Below are 22,848 nucleotides of genomic sequence, written 5' to 3' on the forward strand. Positions count from 1 at the left end.
GAATGTGGATTGGCTAGGGGTTTTGTAAGAGGTGGAGGGACTTCCGGAGGAGTAGCCTCTGGTGTTGCCTCTGTATGATGAGCGACGAAAAGAACGTCTGGGAGCTTGATGCTGCAAGGCTACCATAGATTTTGCCAGTCAGTCAGTCAAATTTGCTTTATTCGAGGTAAAAACTCATAAAAGCATAATACATTTAAAAAAAACATTTTGGCCCATAAGAAATGCATTTACAAGAGAAAAAAGAAAAAGTAGTTACACAAGGAAGTTTTAAGAGAATAAAGCGTCTTGGCTTCACAAATATTAAAATCAAATGGTAAAAACAAACAAAATTATAATTATAAAATCAATAAGTACCCAAAGTAGGTGATCAAAGTGTTCCTATTGGCTAGGGGGGAAGATGCCTAGCATGATCTCAACAGACCTACATTCACAATAAGAATTTCTTTCTGATGGACCATGACCACCCCAAGAATTTGGCAACCGCCACAGAAGTAACCGGCAGAGTGCTGGTGCAGATTATTCTTAAAGCCACCGTGCTCCCTCTCGTGCGAAGCTGTTTACACATCGCCCTTAGCCAAACGCGTCGGGGGATTGAATAGGCCCCACAAACAAAAAGAAGATGGGCAATAGACTCAATTTCGCTATTACAAGCTGGGCAAACATTGGAATTAGCGTCTACCTATCTTCCTGTTAGCGATCTGATTGGGAGCGACCCCACTCTAAGTTGGAAATAAAGTTTCCTGTCTCAGGCTTAGTTATTATGTCCCAGTAGGGCTCCAGGAAGGGGAAACGTTTGCTTCCAAAAAGCGGCCTTCTATGGAGGAGGGGTCTGCATCATTCCAATTCCGGCGGGCTACCATTTCCCAGTACTTTACTTTTATAATGTCTTTAGACGGGAACTGGACTAGCTCTGGGTTCTCCCACAACCCCTTCATGTCCATTTTCTCCAATGTTCTACACAGTTCCTTTAGCCAGCCTATCTTATGGAATTTATCGATTTTAACTACCTCCAAGAAACCCTGCGCATAATGAGCAAGTTCAGGAGTGACCCAAATGCGACGCCAATATAAAATGGGTCGTAATCTGGCCAGATCTGATATGGCTTTCCTGCCTAGTTCATAGCGCAATGGCTTCATGGGTGTGCTTTTAGGGAGGCAGGAAAGATTGCGCAGGAGTTTATTTTCGGCAAGTGTTAACGAGGCTAAGCTGTCATAACCCCAGAGCTCGGCACCGTAAAGTGCCGAGCTAAGGGCTTTAGCCTCATACACTTGAAGTGCTGGCAAGATCGGTTTGGTCAAAGATTTTTTATGTTCAGCATTTATAGCACCTGCATTTTGACGGAGTTTAAGAGCCGCCATTTCTGTGTGCTTCCCCCACTTTACGCCTTTGCCATGTGGATACCCAGGTAGACTAAGTCCGAGACCATTTCCACCTTTTGGCCGTCCATATAGAAATTCCCTTTGAAGCTGGCATGTGGGTTAAATACCATGAGCTTTGTCTTGGTTACGTTAACTTCTACCTCACGATCAACACAAAAGCCCTCAAAAATCCTCAGGGCACGCTGTAGTCCACTAGGGGTTTTGGACATAATGAGCGTGTCGTCTGCAAATAATAAAATTGGCGTTTTCGCTCCATCCAAAATGGGAGCGTCTACGGCTCCAGACAACATACGCTCCACTACACCGTTAATATACAATGGGAAGAGCGTGGGGGCCATGGCACAGCCAGGGCGTACCCCCCGCTCTATCGGAAAGTCAGCAGTGAGTTGCCCATGCCTCCCCCACTGAATATTTGCATAGTTTGACTCATGCAGTCTCATCGCTAACGATAGAATTTCCAGCGGCATACCCATCTCGGCTAACACTTTCCACAACTGTGACCGAGGAACTAAATCGAAGGCTGCTCGAAGATCAATAAAAGCAGCATAGAGGCTGCCCTTCCTTAGCTGCACTGTCTTCCAGTGGAGTAACGTGAACCTGAAAATGTGATCTATGGTGCTAGTAAGCTTACGAAAGCCTGCTTGGTAGGAAGACAAAACATTGTTTTCTTCTACCCAGACCACGATTTTCGCTAGGGTCATTTTGCCCATCACCTTTTGTACCGTATCTATTAGGCTAATGGGCCTGTAATTCCCAGGGAGTGTTTTATCTCCTTTCTTATGCACAGGGATTATTACAGCCCCTTGCCAAGACTTTGGTACTGGTGACCCTAACGCCACCGCATTGGCCAGCTCCAATATATACCTGCCCCATCGCGTTTTTTCATAGAGAAAAACATCAGCAGGGGTCCAAAATATTCTAACCAACTGCTCTGCGAAACATGATTTGTCAGTAGTTCAGGGAGACCTCCTTTCCCCCATTTAACGATACTCCAAAATAATCTGGAGTCCTTGGCAATGCTGGCTTTGAGGTCTTGCCAGCGCTGGTCGTCCCATTGCTTCTTGGCCATATGTATGCTGGCCTTGTACTTCTGTCTAGCTTCCCTAATGACAATTGTGTCTCTATTTTTAATTGCCGTTCCCAGAGAAGATCTTGCCATCCTACAAGCCTTGTTATACCACCCCGTTGTTTTTGGGCGATTATTCTTGCCTGAGGAATGGGGGACTACCTTATAAAAATGTCCCTTTATAGATTCAAAAAAGTCACAGTGCAGATCAATAATTTTTTTCCAGATCATTTCCACTCTCAGTTCCCATCCTCAATATGATTTCCACAGCAGAGGTAGTTTTATCCAGGTCTTCACTAATGCCCTCTAGCACCTCGCTCTTCGTCACAATTTGGGACCATTTGACCCGCCTCAAGTCATTTGTTGGAACTATCTCTGCTAGAGCCTCTTCAACAATTCCTTGTCCCTCCAAGTCCCCCCCTCCCATAGAAGGTGAGTAATACACAGGGGTTATGATCACTCTCCTGTCTACTAACCACCTTCTTGTCACTCATCAGGAGCCAAATTGCCAGGTTGCAGATAGCATAATCAATCCTGCTTCTCGAGCGGCCGTTGTCGAAAGTATTATTGCCTTGGCCATCACTCGCTGTTCTTCCATTCAGTGCTCTGAGCCCTCTATCACTACATATAGCATTCATCTGGATTATGCTTGCTGTCCATCTGCTTACCGGTTTTAAGTCCAGTTTGGGGATCCCCCACACGGAATCCACATCTTCCCCAGAGTACCAGTCACTTACTGAGAGGGGCTCAAAGGTCATGTTCAAGTCCCCTGCAATTAGTATGTTGCTCTCACTTGATTGAGCGCCAATCAGATGGGTCTAGGGCTGCTAGAACCTGGGATTTCCCACCACCCGACCCTCTTACATACAAATTATAGATGTCTAATGTATCCCCCAAAGCCATGTTTAGCCCGATCAACTGGATGTCGTTATTGCCAGTAGGGAGCTCTATTGCTCTATCAAAGAGTACCTGTCGGGCCCAGATGGTCAGACCCCCTTTCGGCCGGCCCTTGGGACCCTTTAGCTCTGGCACGAAAAAAGTTGAAAATTTTTTTTTTAAAAACCCAGAAGGAACAAGGGCTTGCAGGCCCATGTCTCCTGGAAAATGCAAACATCAAAACCATTCTAGAGCCCAATCCAGTTATATATCAGAGGGTGCTATTTTTCCCCAGGCCCTACTAGATTCGCACCACAGCGCTGGGGGGCTAGAGTCTGCACACTTGGGCCATGTACACTTAAGGAATTCTGGCCTCTGGCTACCCCTGGGTTAGAGACACCAGATCCCATCCCTCCAATAGCGCTGGGTACTTCAACCTTTGCTGGGGTAGATCCTGACAAACCCACATAATCAGTCCCCACTATCATACTGTAATTTACTTGGTGCTCCCTATTTCTGTGCCCCTGGTGTTCTTTGGCCATTTCATCCGTCCCCCCTTTAGGTAGTCAATCAACAGAATTGAGCCTAGATCTATTAGACCCGTGCCTGTTATCCTTGACTAAGGAAAGCGAGAATGGAAGGGGGAGCATCTTTCTCAGCTGTATACCCGAATGTATAGGGGTACTTGATCTGAATTCTAGCATGAACAGATTCTCGGCTAAGTTATCAGAAGACAAAGTTAATTCAACAACATCATGAGTGGCCTCAGGGTGGCTCATTCTCCTGGCTTTGACTATGTCGTCCCTAATAACCGATCGGCACCCTCTGCCATGCTGCAGCCAGTGAATGGCCTTGTTAGTCAAGGAGTCTACCCCTTCCCTTGGGCAATCGGGTCTCTCTTTGCACTTGGGCACATTAGTCATGAATATTTGTGGCATAGTTACCCTTTGCATGTGCTTGGACCCTAGTGGGCTCTAAGCTATAATTTGACGGCCCTTGTTAGAATTTGTTGGGAAACCATGGTGCTGTGCCCCTGCCATCATTCTTGGCTCCTTTGAGGGTATAGGCCCTATCGATCCTTTCCCCCCATTGGAGCCCCTCTGTGTTCTCTGGACGCTGGCACTAGGCTTGTTTACTGCCTTGGTTTGAATCGTGGGGCGGTCTTTCCTATTGTTGGTAGGAATAGAAGTGTTACCTATACTTGTTCCCCTCCCCTCTGCATAATCAGCTTTGTATATTTTGCTACTTGTGGAAACGCTTTTCCCTACTAGTGGGAGGGAACCTTGAGAAAGTTTAGTTGGATAGGCAGTAGCTGTCTTATGAGAAGCCCCTGGTTGAAACCAAGGGTCACCCAAATTGTTTTTTGTAGTTACAGCTAAATTAATTATTACTTTTTTCATGCCCTCAATCTCGTCCCTAAGTAGTGAAACTAGATTAACCAAATCACTAATAGTTCCTGGGCTGTCTCTTGAGGTTGTGTGGCCACAAGCATCGTTTATGACTACTATAGGGGAGCTGTTGTTTCCACTGCTAGGGGTATCTTTTTCTAACTCTTGCTGGATCTCTGCCAGTACCGTGAACCTGTTTGAGCATTGGATTGGATTAATATCGATCACAGGTAACACCAGGAGATTTTCCACGCTTTCGCCACTAGGGAGAACCTTTACCCTTTCCCCCTTTGTGTAACCTTTTTGCCCTTGTTGTTTCAAAGCAGTCATACTCTATTTAGCACTGGCTCTGAACATTTCAGGGATAGTAATAGTGGGACCGTCAACCTCTAGTAGATTAGGCTTTGGGCACCCTAAGTTCTTGGCCGGCTCAACAACCTCTGGGGTCCTAAATCGGAAGATAGAATTTCCTGGCAATCATCAATAATATTGTCAATTCTGTCCATAATGCAGTTCATTGCAGCATGCTTTGGTGTTCCCTTTACTTTCTTCTTTTTGCTCTGTTTCTGACGTTTGGCTGCCTCAATAGCCCCCCCCCTCTTTCCATGGATTTCCGCATTCCCATCCTCAGTCACAATAAAGTTTAGATCCCACACCCCTAGACGGATATAGGTTACAGTACGCTATATACCTTTTGCGTAACTATGACTTGCCCAGTTGCCTTAGGGAAGAGGGATCGAAGAGGGCCTTAGAGGTGCAGCCCGTCCCATCCTCTGTCATCCCGGGACGGCCACGGACGGCCCGCCCTTTGTCCGGGTTTCGTCCCGCGCGCGTCCCGCACAGCGGTAACCGGATGCTGATGTAAAATACCGGTGAGCGGGTGGGCGTGCCTCCGCACAGGTGGAATCATGCACTGGCTCCTGGGCAATGGAGTCCCGTGCGGCGTGCAGGATGAGCCCTCCTCAGCAGTTGGCAGGCGCTCGATTGTTTGCTAGACAGTGACTGCAGAGCCCCTACGGGGGGCGGCGGTAGCTCAGGTGCTGGTGAGGCTTTACACACGAAGTGGGACCCGCGCCAGCGGGTCCGGCGAGAAGTTTTAAAGTGCCGATGGGCGGGTGGGCGTGCCTCCGCACAGGTGGAATCACGCACGGGCTCCTGGGCCCTGGAGTCCCGTGCGGCGTGCAGGATGAGCCCTCCTCAGCAGTTGGCAGGCGCTCGATTGATTGCTAGACAGTGACTGCAGAGCCCCTCCGGGGGCGGCGGCAGCTCAGGTGCTGGTGAGGCTTGACCCGCGCCAGCGGGTCCGGCGAGAAGTTTTAAAGCGCCGGTGGGCGGGTGGGTGTGCCTCCGCACAGTGACTGCAGAGCCCCTCCGGGGGGGGGGGGGGGGGGGCGCGGCAGCTCAGGTGCTGGTGAGGCTTTACACACGAAGCGGGACCCACTGTATCAGTGTCTTTCTTCATTTTTTCTAAAGACACGTCAACATTTGGGCCAAATAAGTGTGTCGCATCAGATGGCTGATTAAGAATGGAATTTTGTACCTCAGGTTTAAAACCTGAGATACGTAGCCAAGCATGTCAACATAGAAGGGTGCTGGTATTAATTGCCCTTGAGGCGGTATCTGCAGCATCTAGGGCACAGCGAATGGAAGTGTTAGTAATGTTTTTACCTTCCTGTATAAGTTCATTGTCCCTATTTTTGTATTTGTCAGGTAGATGCTGCATTATGGACTCATAATGAGCTCTGTCATATCTGGCCAGCAACGCTTGGGTGTTGGCGATGCGCCAGATGTTAGCTGCTTGTGACGCTGTTCTTTTACCTGAGGCGTCAAGTAGCTTGGATTCTTTGTCTGGTGGTGAGACCTCACCTGATGTCTGAGAATTAGCACGTTTACGTGCATTAGACACTACTAAAGAGTCTACAGGTGCTGGACCTTTAATATAGACTGGGTCTGTAGAGACAGCTTTATATTTTATCACAATGCGAGGGTTGAGGACCCTAGCCCTGACGGGGTCTTTAAAAACTTCAGTTGCATGTTTGATTACACCCTTAAGCATTGGCATAATGGCAGTAGACCGTTGTGTGTTATTGAAAGTGTCCAGTAGGAAATCTTCCTCCACTGCATCTGTGTGTAAGTCCACCCCGTGATATTGGGCGGCTCTTTGGACTAGTAGGTTAAAACCTATAGTGTCCTCTGGTGGGGAAGGTCTAGAAGGGTATATGTCGTCTTGTGGGACATAAGGCACATCAGTGGTGTTGTAATCATCCCATGGATTAGGTGACTGAGGGGGACTAATGGTCCCTGCTGGGTCATGTACACCTCCATCTGTGTCATCAGAGTCTGTGTCTACATCATCAGGATTAGGGGATGTTGTAGGTGAATGGTGAGGTGGGGTAGGTGTAGGAGGAGGAACAGTATGGGGTGGTGGAGGAGAAGGCACCCTTAATGGAGAAGTTGCAATGTCTCTCTTCTTTGGAGGAGGAGGAGGTGCTTGCGACTCAAGTTGTCTCTTTTTGGAACTGAGAGTCAATTGGCCAGTCTTAGGATCCTTAACAAGAGTTTTTTGGTTAGGATCAGGTGTGAAAAGTTCCGCTGAACAGGGTGTTGAGGTTTTTGGCTCCGTAGGTTTTTTCGGCACCAAGACGGTAGCTGATTTCGGTTTAGAAATGTGCCCTTTTGAACTGTCCTTTACAGGAACCTGTTTCTTCGGTTCCGGGCGTTTTTTCGGTTCCGAAGCGTGTTCTTGAGCTTTAGGCGGTTTTTTGTCCGGCTCCGAATGCGGTTTCGGCATCGATGAGCCGCTGCCAGTCTTTGGCACCGAGTGCTCAGGTGTCAGTCAACGGTCAGCGTGGTTGAAGAAGATGGCTTTTTCGTCGGTGTCGGTGTAGGATCGGCACCGTGGATAAGCTGGCTCGAGCCCGAGCTGCCTGAACGCTTAATGGGCTTCTTTGCCGGGCCCGAAGGCGGGGCGTGGGAAGCAGTCTCTCGGTGTGCACCCGGGCCCGAAGGTGAGGTTGTGCCCGAAGCCTTTTTAGAGGGTGTCAAGGAAGGGTTGGGGTCGACGATCTTACTTACGACCCGTTGAGCTGGAGTAACTTCCTCGACGTCTGAGTCTTCGGCGTCTGAGGAGCTGGTACTCTCTTCGGCATGTTGGTGTTCTGGCACGTCGACGCCCTCTTCGAAGATGTCGTCGGGATCGAAGCTGACGAGCGAGCCATTGTTCTTCGAGCTTGTCGGTCCCGGATCGTCTTCTTGGAGCGGAAGGAGGCACAAACGGAACAGTCTTTGGCCTCGTGCTCCAGTGAGAGGCAAAGGTTGCCCACCTCATGAGGTCGGTGTGGGGAAACTTCGACCCACATCGAGGACACTTCTTGCATGGCGTCCTTTCCATGAGCCAGAAAGTGAGGCCTAGGTAGGCCCGAAGGCCATTGTCGACGACCGGAATTGAAGACTTCGAAGTGGTGGAGAATCGGGTCGATGTGGAGCGCGATCAAAACAATACCGTCGAACTGGTGAGGATTGCGCGCCGAAGGGAATTCGGTTCCTAACCGGAGCGCAGGAAACACATCCGAGCCCGATGGCCGAAAAAAACAATCTGGGGATGGAGCCGATGATCATGCGCAATGTGGTCCTAAGGAGGAGTCACCTATCTCATGACTTCCAAATAACTTTTCAGGACAACAACAAACTGCAAACATCCGGGCCCAACACTAGGTGGTGATCTATGCACAGTATGCAATCTGCAGCTCATATGCCTCGAACAGTCTATTTGAGGGTACCCCCATTCGTGAAAAATGTCTTCCAAGACTGCGTCGCCTAGAATCAAATCGTGATTTTCTGGGAAGTGTTGACAGAGAACCTGCTTGGATATTTTTCGTTAAGTACCTGGCTATTAACCATTTACAAATGGCTTCAACCTCGAGTGACAGAGGACAAGAGTAGGTCCCACCCTGTTCAGGTAAAGCATTGTTGTTGTGATGTCAGTTTGAACAAGAAGAGAGTTTGTTACTATTGCAGGAAAGAAAGATTTAAGAGCAGTTTAAACTGCTCTCAGTTCCAGCATACTGATGAGATAAGTCTTTGTCTAATCAATTCTCCCCGAGTCTGAAGTGAACCCATGTGACCACTCTCCTCCGAAGGACATGCTTGTGTAGATTGTGTCCAGTGTAGCTCCCAGGTATTGAAATCTTTGTACTGGACGTACTGTAGACGTTTTGAAGTTAACACGGAGGCCTAGATTGGTTAGTGTCTCAACACACATTTGATAATGTTCCTTTGTCACAATGGTGAGGAACTCAAACAACCAATCATCTCGGTAAAGACAGACAAAGATTTTTTGTTTCCTTAAGAATGCTGCGACCATGGCCACAGATTTTGAGAAGGTTTGTGCAGTGGTTTTATGCCGAATGGCAGTACTTTGTACGAAGTGTCTTTTGAAATGGAGCAACTTCTCATGTTTCACAGAAATTGGAATGTGGAAATATGCACCTTGAAGATCTATTGCACACATCCAGTTTCCTTAATGGAATTGTGGATAGATCTGGTGATGGGCACAGCATTCTGAACTTTTCTCTTCATATCTATTTGTTTAGCACCCTCAAATCTAAGATGGGAACTTTTGATGTGAGCCTTTCTTTTTAAGCAAAAAGTTCCAGGAATAAATGCCCAATCCCCTTTGGTGAAACAGAACCTACTCTATGGCCGCTTTCAGAAACAGAACTCTTTACTTTTGATTGTAAGCAGTCTTACTGATACTTTGATGTTTTCACCGATGGAACAGTTGGAGGAGGGGACTTAAAGCAAAGAGAAAAACCCTTCTAAAGAATATTCAAGACCTAGCTGTCTTTTGGAATTAAATATCACTCTTCCAAGGGATTGGCGCTGCTCCTCCCTTCCCCCATTCTCCCCCCTCTGTTTTGGTAAAAACATCTATTCCAAATTTAAGCCAAAGGGAAGCACTTAAATTAGAAGTGGACTTTTTTCACGACAAAGCTTAGGAATTGCTTGTTCCTTTGATTAATGGGCTGAGTTAGTAGGCACCCTTCAAGTCTATCACTTTCATGTAATATTCTTTACGTGGGACTGGGATGATTACCTGTAGAGAGGTCATTTTGTGTCATCATGAAATTGTTTAGGAATTGTCGGTCTAGAACTGATTGGAGTGATTGGTCTGGTTTTGAGACCAGGAAGGAAGTGGAGTACTTTTCCCATTCAATGTCTGTGTGGGGAAACTTTACTATTGCCTCTTTCTGTAGAATGAGTTCTACTTTGCGTTGAAGACAGGCTTTTTCCTCCTTCATGTGTGTTCTGTATTTTATGTTGTGTAACTGGTGGTGTACTGAGCAACTCTATGCAGTAGCCATGCTATATGATGTTTAAGACCCATTTGTCTTATGTGACTTTCTCCCATTTCTGGAGGAAGTCTAATTCTGGCCCCTAATGGTGTCACATGTTGGGGACATCACTGCGCAGAGTCACTTACTGGAGGAGCTCACTACCCTGGAAGGTTGTCCTCTTCCACTGACTCTTCCCCAAAAGGGCTGGCACTGTGGTACAATTGTTGCTATGTGCCTTGGTGCAGAGCTGGCTGTTGGTATGGTGGCTGTGATGCTGAGCTTTGAAAGCTGTCTCGTCCAGCGGGTCTAGTCATTAGGGTTGCTCCAAGTTTTTGTTGACTCCCGAACTGTAGCACCTCTATGGCCTTTGCAGTGTCATTGTCTGTTTTTGATCCACTGGAGTATGTTGTCTAGCGGTTCCGAATAGGTTTCCTGATGCAATAGGTGTGTTTATGATGTTTGCCTGACCCCCATTCTTAAATTCGGACACGTGCAACCTAGCATGCCTTCTCATGGATATACCCATTACTAGCTGCCTTCTGGCCTGGTCTGTCACATCTAATACCAATTTTAAGCAGGCGTTGGCGATTATTTTGCCCTCCTCTACCTGTACAGCTCATCTTTTCTGGCATTGCTCTAGGAGGTGAATGAAGAGCTCTCCAACCTCTTGTCACAGACTGTGGGCATAGCAGTTAAGGGGTACATTTGAATTTGCAATCCTATACTGTGTTGCAGCTCCCCTCTCTACTTTACGCCATACCATCTCCACACTCTTTCTCGCAAGGGTGTTCAGTGGATGCTGGGTTATTGGCTCTCTTCCTTGTGATAGCCACAATGATGGAATCTACCACAACTTTGCCCTTGATATATACGGGGTCTTTGGATGAGTGCTTATTCTACTCAATTTTCTGAGTTACTGCTCTGCATGATGCTGGTTTCCTCAAAGCTTCCCTTCCCTGATCCAGAATTCTTCTGAGTATCAGGAGGTACCGGTTTTGCTCTGGGATGGTATGAGTGTCTCTATGAGTAAACAGGCATGTGTCCTCCTTTTTTTCAACTGTACCCTATACTTATCTGCTGCTCTTTTTACGATGGCATTATACAGAGCAAAGTCTTGGGGGGTATGTGTCGACAGACTCCTCCGGTCAATCTGTTTTGAGTTCTTACCATTGCTCGTCATCACTTTCATGTCTCGGAAGATGATCCTTCCAATCCACCTCAAAGAAGATCATCAAAATCCTTTTCTTAAAGCTCGGAGGCTGCTGATGGATCGAGCTCACCATGCCCTTCTTCCTCCCGGCTCTTCTCCTCTGGAGGCTTAGAAGGAATCTGGGATCCTCCCACTGAAGCATTGAAAACTTTTTTTTTGCAGGATTGCCACCATTCCTGCCTCAAGCGTCTTTTTCTTAATTTTGAGAGCTTGTTCTTCAGCACTGATTCTACGCCGCCCTTTTCTTCTAATCCGGCATGCCTAATGTTCCTTAGCTCTCTCCTTCTGCTGTACACCTTTCAATGTCAAAGACTTCTCCAAGGGGTGACCACCATTGGTGTCTCTTTTTCGAGACCTGAGGGGTTCTTTTGATCTTGACTTCCTTTTAGTCGCAGAATGCTTCTTCACCAAAGTAGTATTGTGCTGTTTCTAGTCCGAAGTCTTCAGCGTGGGCCCAGAGTGTTTTTAAATGTTACCTGATTATGTTTTTGAGGTTCTCACTCTTTGGGCTTCTTCGTCGGCTGGTTTGTTTTGACATTGCCAACCTCTTCTACTTCTGCGTCGGAGCCTTTGGAATGGGCCACTTCTGTATCCTCAAATTTGTTCTTCTCGCTCAACAGTTTTAAGTCCATCAGGGACTAGCTCCCTTTCTTGTGTCAGCAGGATGGTGTGGAGATCCCGCCTCTGCTTCTCACTTGCTCTCAAGGTCTGTGGCCTGAATTCAGTGCATGCATTGCAGATTTTTGTGTCATGGTCCCTCGGCAGGCAGAGGCTGGCGAATCTTATAGCTATTAGATACTAGCTAATAGCCACAAGATTTGCCAGGACTGCTGATCGAATGTGAATATTGAAAATAAAGTACTACTATTTATAAGCAAACGTTTGCACTTTCGACATTTTATTTTGGGTGCTCAGGGGATCTTTGAATTGTGTTGGAAGCTTTGTCTTTTCAAAGTGTTAGCTAACGCTTCTTCATGAAGCACCTTTCTAACCGGACTCATTTCAAATTTCCAGGAACACACAGATATGTACAACTCTATGACCCTGCCACCTTTTTGTAAGTATACTGAAGCCAATCAGAACTTAAGTAGGGGTGAGTGTGTTTCAGCTGACGACAAGTGGCCTGAATGTCAACTCTAATACACCCAAAATTGATTGCTGCATGCCAAGTAAGTAAAGCAGCTGCTTACCTGCAACTACAGTCCTCAAATATATGTTTTTTTCATAGATTTATATGCAGACATACATGAAAGTTCATTTACTCACTATACTCTGAGCTTAAATGTCAGGGTTGTAAATTCTGCAAACAATTCTCCTCAAAGATGCTCCAGGAAAGTGACAGAAAGATGCTACAATGCCTCATGAGGGACACAGGTCACTCCTCTGGGACAATCAAGAGTGTTCTTTACATTTCTTCCAAGAAAAGTCACAAACATGATAAGGCAAAGAAGGACAAACATACTTTCGGGGAATCTTCTGCAACAGAACCCCTAGCTAGCATGCCTTAAAAGTCTTGTAAACTTTCAAATCTGACAGTAAAATCATTGGTAGCCATCAAATTGTGAGTGTGCCTTGTCTCAGTGAGAGAAAGATTAAAGCAATGAAGGCACAGAATCGCTGGTCGGCCACTAGTTCTCAGTGAAACACCTGAAGTAGAAACTGTGCATCACTACTGGGGACAGAATGGCCACACAATAAATACAGAGCAGGAATAATTTGGTCTGGGGTGGATGGAGAAGGTGAGACTAGGTACGTCTCATCACCCATCCCATCTCAGAAAGATTATTCAATACCTCAGCAGGAAAGAGGGTATTTTGGTTTAAACGTGGATGAGACCATAATCCAAAATTATTTTATTTAAATAATCAAGTATGTGTGCATGTTGGGTGCAGGATCATCAGCACCTGGCCCTAAATCCCCACTGTTTGCAGATAGTTTGATCCTGCTCACCACAGAAAGCCCAAATCAGTAAAGATGTGAATATATTACTATAGTCTGCACTGATATCAAGCAGATCTACTTAGTTCATGGAACAATACACAGCCAACACACTTTTTCAAAGGGTTAGACTATCTAAACAGAAGCTCATGTACCACAGTAGTGTATCTGTTCTTCAAACGGTGTGTATATTCCCAAGGATTCACTGGATCATCTTATTGTGTTATGCCATTTAATATACATTATGCAAATGTTTAAAATGCCATTACTTTTGTACAGCACATTTTTGCTGTTTTACTCGAGAAACTCCACTTGACTTGTACGCTTCTTTCAAAGACGTTTATTGAAGATGTCAGCAATTATTGCAATAGAAAAACCAATTAAATGCAAAACATGGGCACAATAGGGTAATTTCCTGCTGTTAATTCCAGCACTAGAGCTGCAGGACATGGATGACAACAGAACATTGATAACGATTATAAATGTTGTCTCATCCAACGCCAGACTTACCTTGTTGTAGATATAACAGTTTGTAAACATGGTATTGAAATCATGGATACACTCCTGTGCATTCCAGTAGTAATTGTTCTCCAGGCGCTTCTTTATTGTTCCCATATCCATTGGTGTTTTAATAATTTTATAATAATCCTAAAAGAATCAAAGAAACATGCATTAGTGGTATGAAAGCGTACAGTTAAAAGTTCATGCCTTTTTTTGCCAGCAGTAGTACTGAGGAGAGGGGTCCCAGAACATAGGAAAACGTGAATATATATACATGTGATAATTAAGAGTCTAATTCTGGAAATAGTAACAACATTGTTATTTAATCACAATGTGTACGTACTTTTGGATCATACAAAATTATTTAACACAATTAGCATGTATTAAGTGCCCCATGAAGGAGAAGGAAGGGGGTGTGAGAGTGTAGGAAGAGGAGTAAAGTGGTCAAAAAGGTGACATAAAATTGGTCCTCAGACCTTACTATACACAGTAATGAAATGGTTCATAGAATACGGACCAGCGGTTCAAAAATATTCACATAAATAACATGCTTCCAAGAAAAATACAATAAATCATATATATATGGACGGAAGCTGAGATGGAGAAGAGCTGTCGACGTTTCAACCCACAGATAGTTGCAGGCAATGGATGTTGCTTTGCTGGGGGGTCTTCATCAGGACGGGGGTGGGGCGGGTTATCTAAAAGGGGATAAGGGACAGGTTGCCAAGGGGTCAATCACTGAACTAATCATGTGTATACTACAATTACAGCACAAAAGGTTAAAAGGCAAAAGTATGGTATAATTACCATGCAGAGGATGTAATGATCATGGTAAGGATGGTCTCATATTGATAGAGGAACATCAATTGACTAGAGTGGCAACAGGTTATCCAGACCAACTGTCCTATTGTTCATTGCATTTTCTGGAAAAAGAAACACAATTCGCAACCGGTTTTAAGTCTTAAACCACTGTGAGTAGAAAAATTAGGTGTTATCACGTGGAGCTGGAAGGACTTACGATTGAACTTCGGGTAGAGGCATCAATACTGTTAGGCCGGCGGTCCAGCAGCCAAAGGGGTGAGGTTGGATCAGCTTAGTCAATCCCGCCGGAACACCGATCGGGAGAACTACAAGGGGTAGTAGAAGGGCCGATGGCGGCAGAGTATGAGTAACACAGACAATTAAGTCGAGTTTCTAATGGCTCAGGTGGGATCGGACAGGAGAGGCAATTACCTTGTCTCGGAGAACAATCCGTCAAGACGCGCGGTCCACAATGGTGACCTGGCCCTGCTAGCATTGGGTCTCATAGCAACCGAAGTCACGTGACCAGGGGGCGGGCTATTCTGCTGTCATGAGCATAGAAAAAATACTCTTCGAAAAGGGGTCACTTAGTGAGTTCCGAGCGGGACGGGGGGAAGGCAAGTAAGAGTCAAAGTATAAGCAGGGGACTAAATGACTGTTCAGTTGAAATTGCTTGATCTAGCGTACCTATCTTGCAGGATGGTATAGGCCAAATCAATAATGCAATTTAGGCGGACCCATAATGTAGTTTCAGTAGGACGGATTAAAACAACCAATACATCAAGAGAACATGCAGGTCAAGCAATAGTTAGTCGGCCAGGAGAGAATAGTATGAAACAACTATTCATAAGTATAACTGTACGTTTAGTTAAGTGTGGCTAGCTGTACAAAGGTACTATCATTTTCATTCAGGCCATGCTGGACCGAGTCTAAACGGAACATCCATTTGGACTCGCGAGTGTTCAGAATGTTACCAATATTACCACCCCTGGAGCCTAGTATTGCCTTTTCAAGAATGATCCATTTCAAACTGTCCGGCGGGTGACTGGCTGCTTTAAAATGGTCAACCAAGTGTGCTCCTTGTACCTCGCAACGTATGCGGCTTGAATGTTGTAAAATCCTTGCTCTCGCCTTTTGTTGAGTCTAACCTACGTAGATTAGGTCGCATGGACATATGATGGCATAAATTATGTTGCTTGTGTTGCAATTCGTGTGTGATTTCAGAGGTATTTTGTGATGCTTGTATTGCAGCTCCTTAGTTTGGATCGCAGTCGGGCAGGCTTTACAATGGCCACATCTGTGGTGTCCTAAAATTGGAGGGAGGTTCCACATAGATATAACAGTGTTTTCTTCTGGGGGATGGAGGAAGGAACGGACCACATGGTCCCTGATGCTTTTGGCTTTCTTAAAGGCATGCAGAGGGAGTGTGTTTTGTCCCACATCATCTGAGACCAATTTCCAATGTTGGTTGATGATTTTCTTTATTTTGTTACTTTTAGTGGAGAAGGTGGTGACACAAACAATTCTCTCTTCTTGATGGTCCGATCTCGGTTTGGGTTGAAGTAGGCAGTCTCTGGGATTGAACCAAGCCCGTTTTCTTGCTCTTTTAATGAGTCTCTTGGGATATCCTCTTTGACGGAGACGGTTTGAAAGGTCTTCCGACTGTTCCATGTAGTGTTCGTTGGTGGAGCACTTCCTGCGGATCCACAGGAACTGCCCAAAGAGTAAGTTATCCCTCAGGGCTCTTGGATGGTGGCTATTGTATTGGAGGAGCGAGTTGCGCCCTGCTGGTTTACGGAACAGAGTGGTTTGTAAGAAGCCCTCCTGCTCATAGATGGTGAGATCCAAGAAGTCGACTTGCTTTGTGTCAGAATGGATGGTGAAGTTGATATCGGGTGATTGTAGGTTCAGCCTGGCATGAAATGAAGTCAGTTGTGCATGGTCACCATTCCAGATCAGGAGAATATCATCTATGTACCGCATCCAGAGGCCCACATTATGTTGGAACGGGTTGTGGTTGTTGAAAATGAATTCATCCTCAAAGGCTGACATGAAGATAATGGCCAAGTCTGGAGCAAAAGTGGCACCCATCGCCACACCCTTGGTTTGTTGGGTTTCTTTTTCCAGAAAACGCAATCAACAATAAGACAGTTGGTCTGGATAACCAGTTGCCACTCTAGTCAGTTGATGTTCCTCTATCAATAGGAGACCATCCTTACCATGATCATTACATCCTCTGCATGGTAATTATACCATACTTTCGCCTTTTAACCTTTTGTGCTGTAATTGTAGTATACACATGATTAGTTCAGTGATTGACCCCTTGTCAACCTGTCCCTTATCCCCTTTTAGAAAACCCGCCCCACCCCCATCCTGATGAAGACCCCCCCAGCAAGGCAACATCCACTGCCTGCAACTATCTGTGGTTCGAAACGTCGACAGCTCTTCTCCATCTCAGCTTCCGTCCATATATATGATTTATTGTATTTTTCTTGGAAGTATGTTATTTATGTGAATATTTTTTTTTTTTCTTCGAACCTTTATTTGGAGCAAATCAGAGTACAGAGATGGGCCTACAACCATCTCGGCCGGCCGCTAGTAAAGTCAAAACATTGCGAGCGATAAGCATTGTGGCAACAATTCAAGATACAGGATAATACAGTAACAGTACAGAATTCGGATGCGGCATAGCAGCTCGAGTAAGGACATGAAAGATTCATTTTACTAAGAAGGAGCAAAAAGAAGCGTCACGCAGTCACACGCATTCCCACGATAGTGCGTAAATCCGGATAGATGAAACAGTGTCTATACGATGAGGGGGGGCCCCAGGGGACAAAATATACATAACAGGAGAAGCAAAGGCACAGCCCCAGCATACAACAGGTCCAAACCCACCCTTCAGCGCCATACACACCGCAAGAAACACAGGCAACGACGACAACTGAGAAAAAGAAAGACTAAAGGGCCATAGTAACGAACACAAACATACGCCCCACCCGCAACCCCCCACCCTGCACACCCGCAGAAGGTCATGGCCTACCCCCCCAGCCGCGTGCCGGTCGCCCTAATAGAACCCGAAATATAGAAAGATAGAAAAGAAAGAAAACAAAAAGAAAAAGAGAGAAAGAAATGGAGGAGGACCCCCAGGGCGCCGCTCGGCCCCGCCCTGCACCCCAAAACTACGAAAATCCCTAAAAGGAGTCAATACCACAAAGAAGATCAATTGAGCCTGGGTATAGGAACAAAGAAATAGCAATCACAGATATCCACGACACCGCCCGTCAATAATAAAGCAAATAGAGGACAGGCCACCTCAGCCCTGACCCTGTCTGATAAGAATACTGCCTGAAGTTCTATCAATAAGCAATGGGAAGCACAGTCTCGAAGGTCCGAACAGGATAGGCGGGTCCGGACAGAACAAGGCCATAAAAGAGCCTAATAATTCAAAGCCACCCAAATACAGACAGTAAAGATAAGGCAACCACAGCGCCAGTCCCATGAACTTCCAAAAGCTGGCACAAAAAAAACAGCATCCAGGAGGAGAAAGTCAAATAGTCCGGCCATAGCCGCGAACCCCCGGGGCCAGTCCAAGAAGAAAAACAGCGCTCCACTCCCAGCCGCCAGTCAAACATGTGCCCCGAGGACAAAGTCATACAGGCGATCAAGACGGCCAGCACGGGCAGAGAAGTCCGGGCTCCAAGCGGTCCGAGGAGCCTCAGAGGAACCAAAACCTTCCCCACAGAGGCAGCAGCATGGTCAGCGGCCGACTCCCGGAGTAGGACCATGGTCGACATAGGTGGCGAAACAGCGAAGGCGTCCAGTCCTATACCCAGGACTCGGGGGTAGCAATCAACAGTCTCCCGCAAAGTCGTTAAGGCAGCCAACACATCTCGGGGTGTGAACTCCGTCGTGCGATGCGGGCATCCCTGTCCCATCTCTGCAACAGCCGCCCGGCCCCGACGTGAGCCGCAAAGAAAGGCGCCAGCCGCCATCTTGAGCCGATCGGCGCCGGTCCCCTGCACAGATCCAGGGAGCGGGCCGCACCGTGGGGACACCGCAGGATGCATCTCCAGGACAAACAAATTGTGGGGCAGGATCCAGAAAGGAGAGCCACCAAAAGGCTAAAGTCCTGCCGGGCCCCGGGAGTCGCCCACCTATATCAGAGCGATCTCCGGTTATGCCTGGGCAACAAACGTTGGGGAGGGGGCAGGAGTCAAGCGCCCCCACCGACCCCACGCCGCCACTCTGTCCCACGAGGGTCCACGTCGATCAGTTCATGTCGTTACCGCTGGCAGCGGTTGGCCAGAACATCGGCCCCCACCGGCGAGGCGCCGTTCCACCCTAGACGGCTGTCGATGCTGCGGCGGAGGCCCCGCCTAATCAACGCCCCGGTCCCACCATCACACGGGCCGCAAAGCAGACGGGGAGTTTTCTCAGGATCGGCGGCACGTAGACGCTCCGGAAGCAGACGGTAGGTGTTCGCTTTCTCTCCGGAGGCAAAGGAGAGCACTTTGGGTCAGGATATTCGGCAGGATAGTCGCGTGGGGCAAAGGGGCTCGCGGAGCAGAGCGACTATGCGGCCATTTCAGATAGCTGCTTGGCTCCTCCTCTATGTGAATATTTTTGAACCGCTGGTCCGTATTCTATTAACCATTTCATTACTGTGTATAGTAAGGTCTGAGGACCAATGTTATGTCATCTTTTTGACCACTTTACTCCTCTTCCGAAACTCTCACACCCCCTTCCTTCTCCTTCATGGGGCACTTAATACATGCTAATTGTGTTAAATAATTTTGTATGATCCAAAAGTACGTGCACATTGTGATTAAATAACAATGTTGTTACTATTTCCAGAATTAGACTCTTAATTATCACATGTATATATATTCACGTTTTCCTGTGTTCTGGGACCCCTCTCCTCAGTACTACGTTCACCCAGGTCCCAGTGACTACTTTGGGTATAACCCTTGTTCCTGTAACATTTTTTTGCCAACAGATCGCAATATATCAACAATACAGAATGTCCCACCATCTCGGCCACATGTTTGGCAGTCAAGCTCCTGATTATGAGGTTGGTTAAATTTACTTAAAACACAAGCGTAGTTTTTCTAAAACATTCAAGAGCGCAGCATCTACATATAGTGGGAATACAGGTGTAGTTCAAATTAAGCTATTCTTCAAATGTTGTATTCTATCCTAAGGCAACCAGGCTCAAAAATGTTTTGCTCCGTTCCCTCGCCTGTGAGAAACTGATACTGATCCTAAACCTTTCCTTTTACGTTCTGTGCTCAAACATATCAACACAAAAAATAAATAATTCCAGCTGTGCTCAAGCATACAAGAAATTATGGGATAATTAAAGTGACTCTACAGTCTTGAATTAAACTCTGCAGCTCCTTCATGAAGTGTGACAGAGGCATTAGGATATTCCTACAAAAGATACTCTGCTCACAGCCTTCCATTCTCTTAGGGCGACATATTCTCACACAGCTTAACATTAACCTTGAAGGCAATACTTATACCACGCCAGGCAGTACACATATGACACCAGCATATGCGCTTCTACAGCAGTGCCCATGCACTGTTCCACCTCTCACAACCAGTAAATGTCATCATGATACAAGGAAGGACATCAGCAAAATTCAACAAGAATTCATATTGAGGTCACCCGGAAGTTGTGTGGGATGATAGCTTTGTGGATCTAGCAAAAACACTAGGTTTTCCGGGAAAAAGGCTTTCAGTTTCCATCGAAGGAGGAAGGGCCTGAGGGATGCAGTGTGTTCACCTGTACACCCTATAATGAACCATGAATACAATAAACATTCAATACCCACAGACATCTCCAAGGGAGCCAGATGAGAGAGAAAACGCCCTCCCTCATGGATATACACAATAGATGTGTTTTATAAAAAAAAAAAAATCATAGAGCCTTTGTGAAGGAGGGAAGAGGCTCAAACAATTAAACCCCGAGAAGTTCATAGATAAGCACATTTGATGTATTTATCTGAAGTACATAATGGCACTTTCATAAACTTAGAGCACCAATCTGAAACTAATGATTACGCAACAGAGAGTTTGCATTTAAAAGTCCACTCAAAGAGATTAATAAACTGCGGAATAATTGACACTCCCCTCCCCCTCCCAGTACCCCCTCCTCGCCCATCCCATCAAGGCAGAATGGGCTTTCGGTCAATCCAATAAAAGTATGTGGGACTTTTGATAGCGTGTGATAACTAACGGCAACCTATCTCTGCAGCTATGTTTGATTTGTTGCATGAGTTATAAGGCAAGCCCATCAACTTGGATATTGACGTAGATGGGAGAACCTCCTAATCAGGGGAGACACTTTCCGAAGAACTTGCAACAAATCTTTAAGCACGAAAATTGATCCAAAAAAAAATAAAAAGATGCCCAAAGCAGGCAATTCATATGAGCATCGATGACAGAAAAATGCACAGTGACAGAAGAGAATTAATGGCCAGAACACTGCCAAATAAAAAGAAAAGCCAAGTATCTGTTTTTCTTGGAACATCCTCTGATCACCTTGCAGCTGAAGGCACAATATGTAGAATTGCTTCTACTTGAAGCCATACGAAGTTTGCATCAACTCTGTAAGGATGATCATGCAAAAATCTGGTTAAGTTCAGGTGGCAATGATGCAGGTAGTTATGGTCCAGGAGGTCAGGCTCATCAAACTGCACACTGAGATTGGGGAACTTGACAGACATTTTGGTGAGAAAATATTGCTTGGGCAGAAACCTCCTGCGCGAAGAGACAGATGGAGCTGGTTCAGATAACACCACTGCCTAGCCTAGTAAAGGTCAAACACAGAAATGTTGCACTTCATCTTAGGAAGCACATTCAGAAAAAGGGAGGCTGGAGGAAAAGTGGATGTAAAGGTCTTAAACTGGTCAAGTTAATGGGTAGTCTCACAGACCCGTAACCTGAAGGTAAAGGTGCAACACTTTGCATTCCTTGTTGAAGCAAATACGTCCATATAAAAGGGAGGGGGCTAGGACGGAAAAAAATGGCATGTTCTCTGAGAATGTTCCTGCTCAAGTCCTTCACGTTCCTTGGAAGATGTACCACAGTCAGAAAAGTTTCTCACCAAAGCTGAGTTCGCTACGAAATGCGGTTGAGAGTACTTTTGGTCTGGTTCCTACTCCATTTTTTAGGTAATGCATCAATGAACTGTCTGAAAAAGGACAGAGAAAGTTGAAATCAAAGGGAGAATTTATTTTAGATCTAGGCAGAGTCCACTATAGTATGTTGATGTGGTAATACTCTTCTGGTAGAAAACTTCTGCCTCCATCAGTGAGACTCCCTATGTGGGCTGTCCAATGAATATGCTACTTACCAGTATGCATCTGTTCTTGGCATGTAGGGCTGCTGACATTCATATCTATAGCATAGATCGCCGCCTAGTGTTGGGTCCGGATGATTGCACATTGTTGTCCTGGAAGAGTCTTCGAAGTATCACGAGATAGGTGGCTCCTCCCCTGGACTACAGTGGGCATGGGCATCGACTCCATCCCCAGATTGTTTTTAGCCATTGTGGCGAAGATGGAGTGTAACAGTGTGAGCGATGACCATGCTAAGAGTAAGTGTAAATTCTGCAGCCGCTACAGGCGCCGGGGAGGAGGGCGGGCGATATGAATGTCAGCAGCCCTACATGTCAAGAACAGATGCATACTGGTAAGTAGCATATTCAGTTTGAGGCATGTGGGCTGCTGAATTCATATCTATAGCATAGAATAAATAGCAGTCCCTCCATTAACGGCGGCCGCCTGTGCCAGCTGCAGATGTTTGAAAAAGTGTCTTAAGAACGGCCTGCCCTACAGCTGCTTGGAGTGCACATCTACACAGTAGTGTTTAGTAAATGTTTGTGGTGTAGACCATGTGGCTGCTCTACAAATGTCTTCGAAAGGGATATTACCAAGGAAAGCCATGGAGGCCCCCAACTTGCAGGTGGAGTGGGCTCTGGGGGGGACCGTTAAAGTGCGCTTAGCCTTGTGATAGCAGATTTGAATACACTTAACGATCCACCTGGCTATACCTGCTTTGGAAATGGGGTTGCCTTTGTGCTGGGCCGAAAAGGCAACAAAGAGTTGTTGTGTCTTCCTAAAATCGTTGGTTCTATCAATGTAGTACATCAAAGCTCGTTTGACGTCAAGAGTGTGGAGCATTCTTTCGGCTACTGTCTCTGGGTTTTGAAAGAACGCGGGCAGTTCAATGGTCCGATTGACATGGAACTGTGAAACCACCTTAGGAAGAAATTTAGGGTTAGTGCGCAGCACCACCCTTTGAGTGAATTTGTATGAATGGCTCTTGTACAGTGAGCGCCTGGAGCTCA

General features: G+C 46.2%; 1 protein-coding gene across 7 annotated transcripts in view; it reads right to left on the bottom strand.

Annotated features, from left to right (window-relative positions):
- The window catches only part of BRD4 (bromodomain containing 4), a 1,377,132-nt gene that overhangs the window by 1,222,936 nt on the left and 131,348 nt on the right, over nt 1-22,848 (bottom strand). For all 7 annotated transcript variants that reach the window (XM_078681876.1, XM_078681852.1, XM_078681859.1 and 4 more), the window contains exon 3: nt 13,704-13,841. In XM_078681876.1, coding sequence (XP_078538002.1) covers nt 13,704-13,841 — 138 coding nt within the window. The remainder of the gene's footprint in view (nt 1-13,703; nt 13,842-22,848) is intronic.

Source organism: Lissotriton helveticus, chromosome 1_1, assembly GCF_964261635.1.
Source record: "Lissotriton helveticus chromosome 1_1, aLisHel1.1, whole genome shotgun sequence".
NCBI lineage: Eukaryota > Metazoa > Chordata > Amphibia > Caudata > Salamandridae > Lissotriton > Lissotriton helveticus.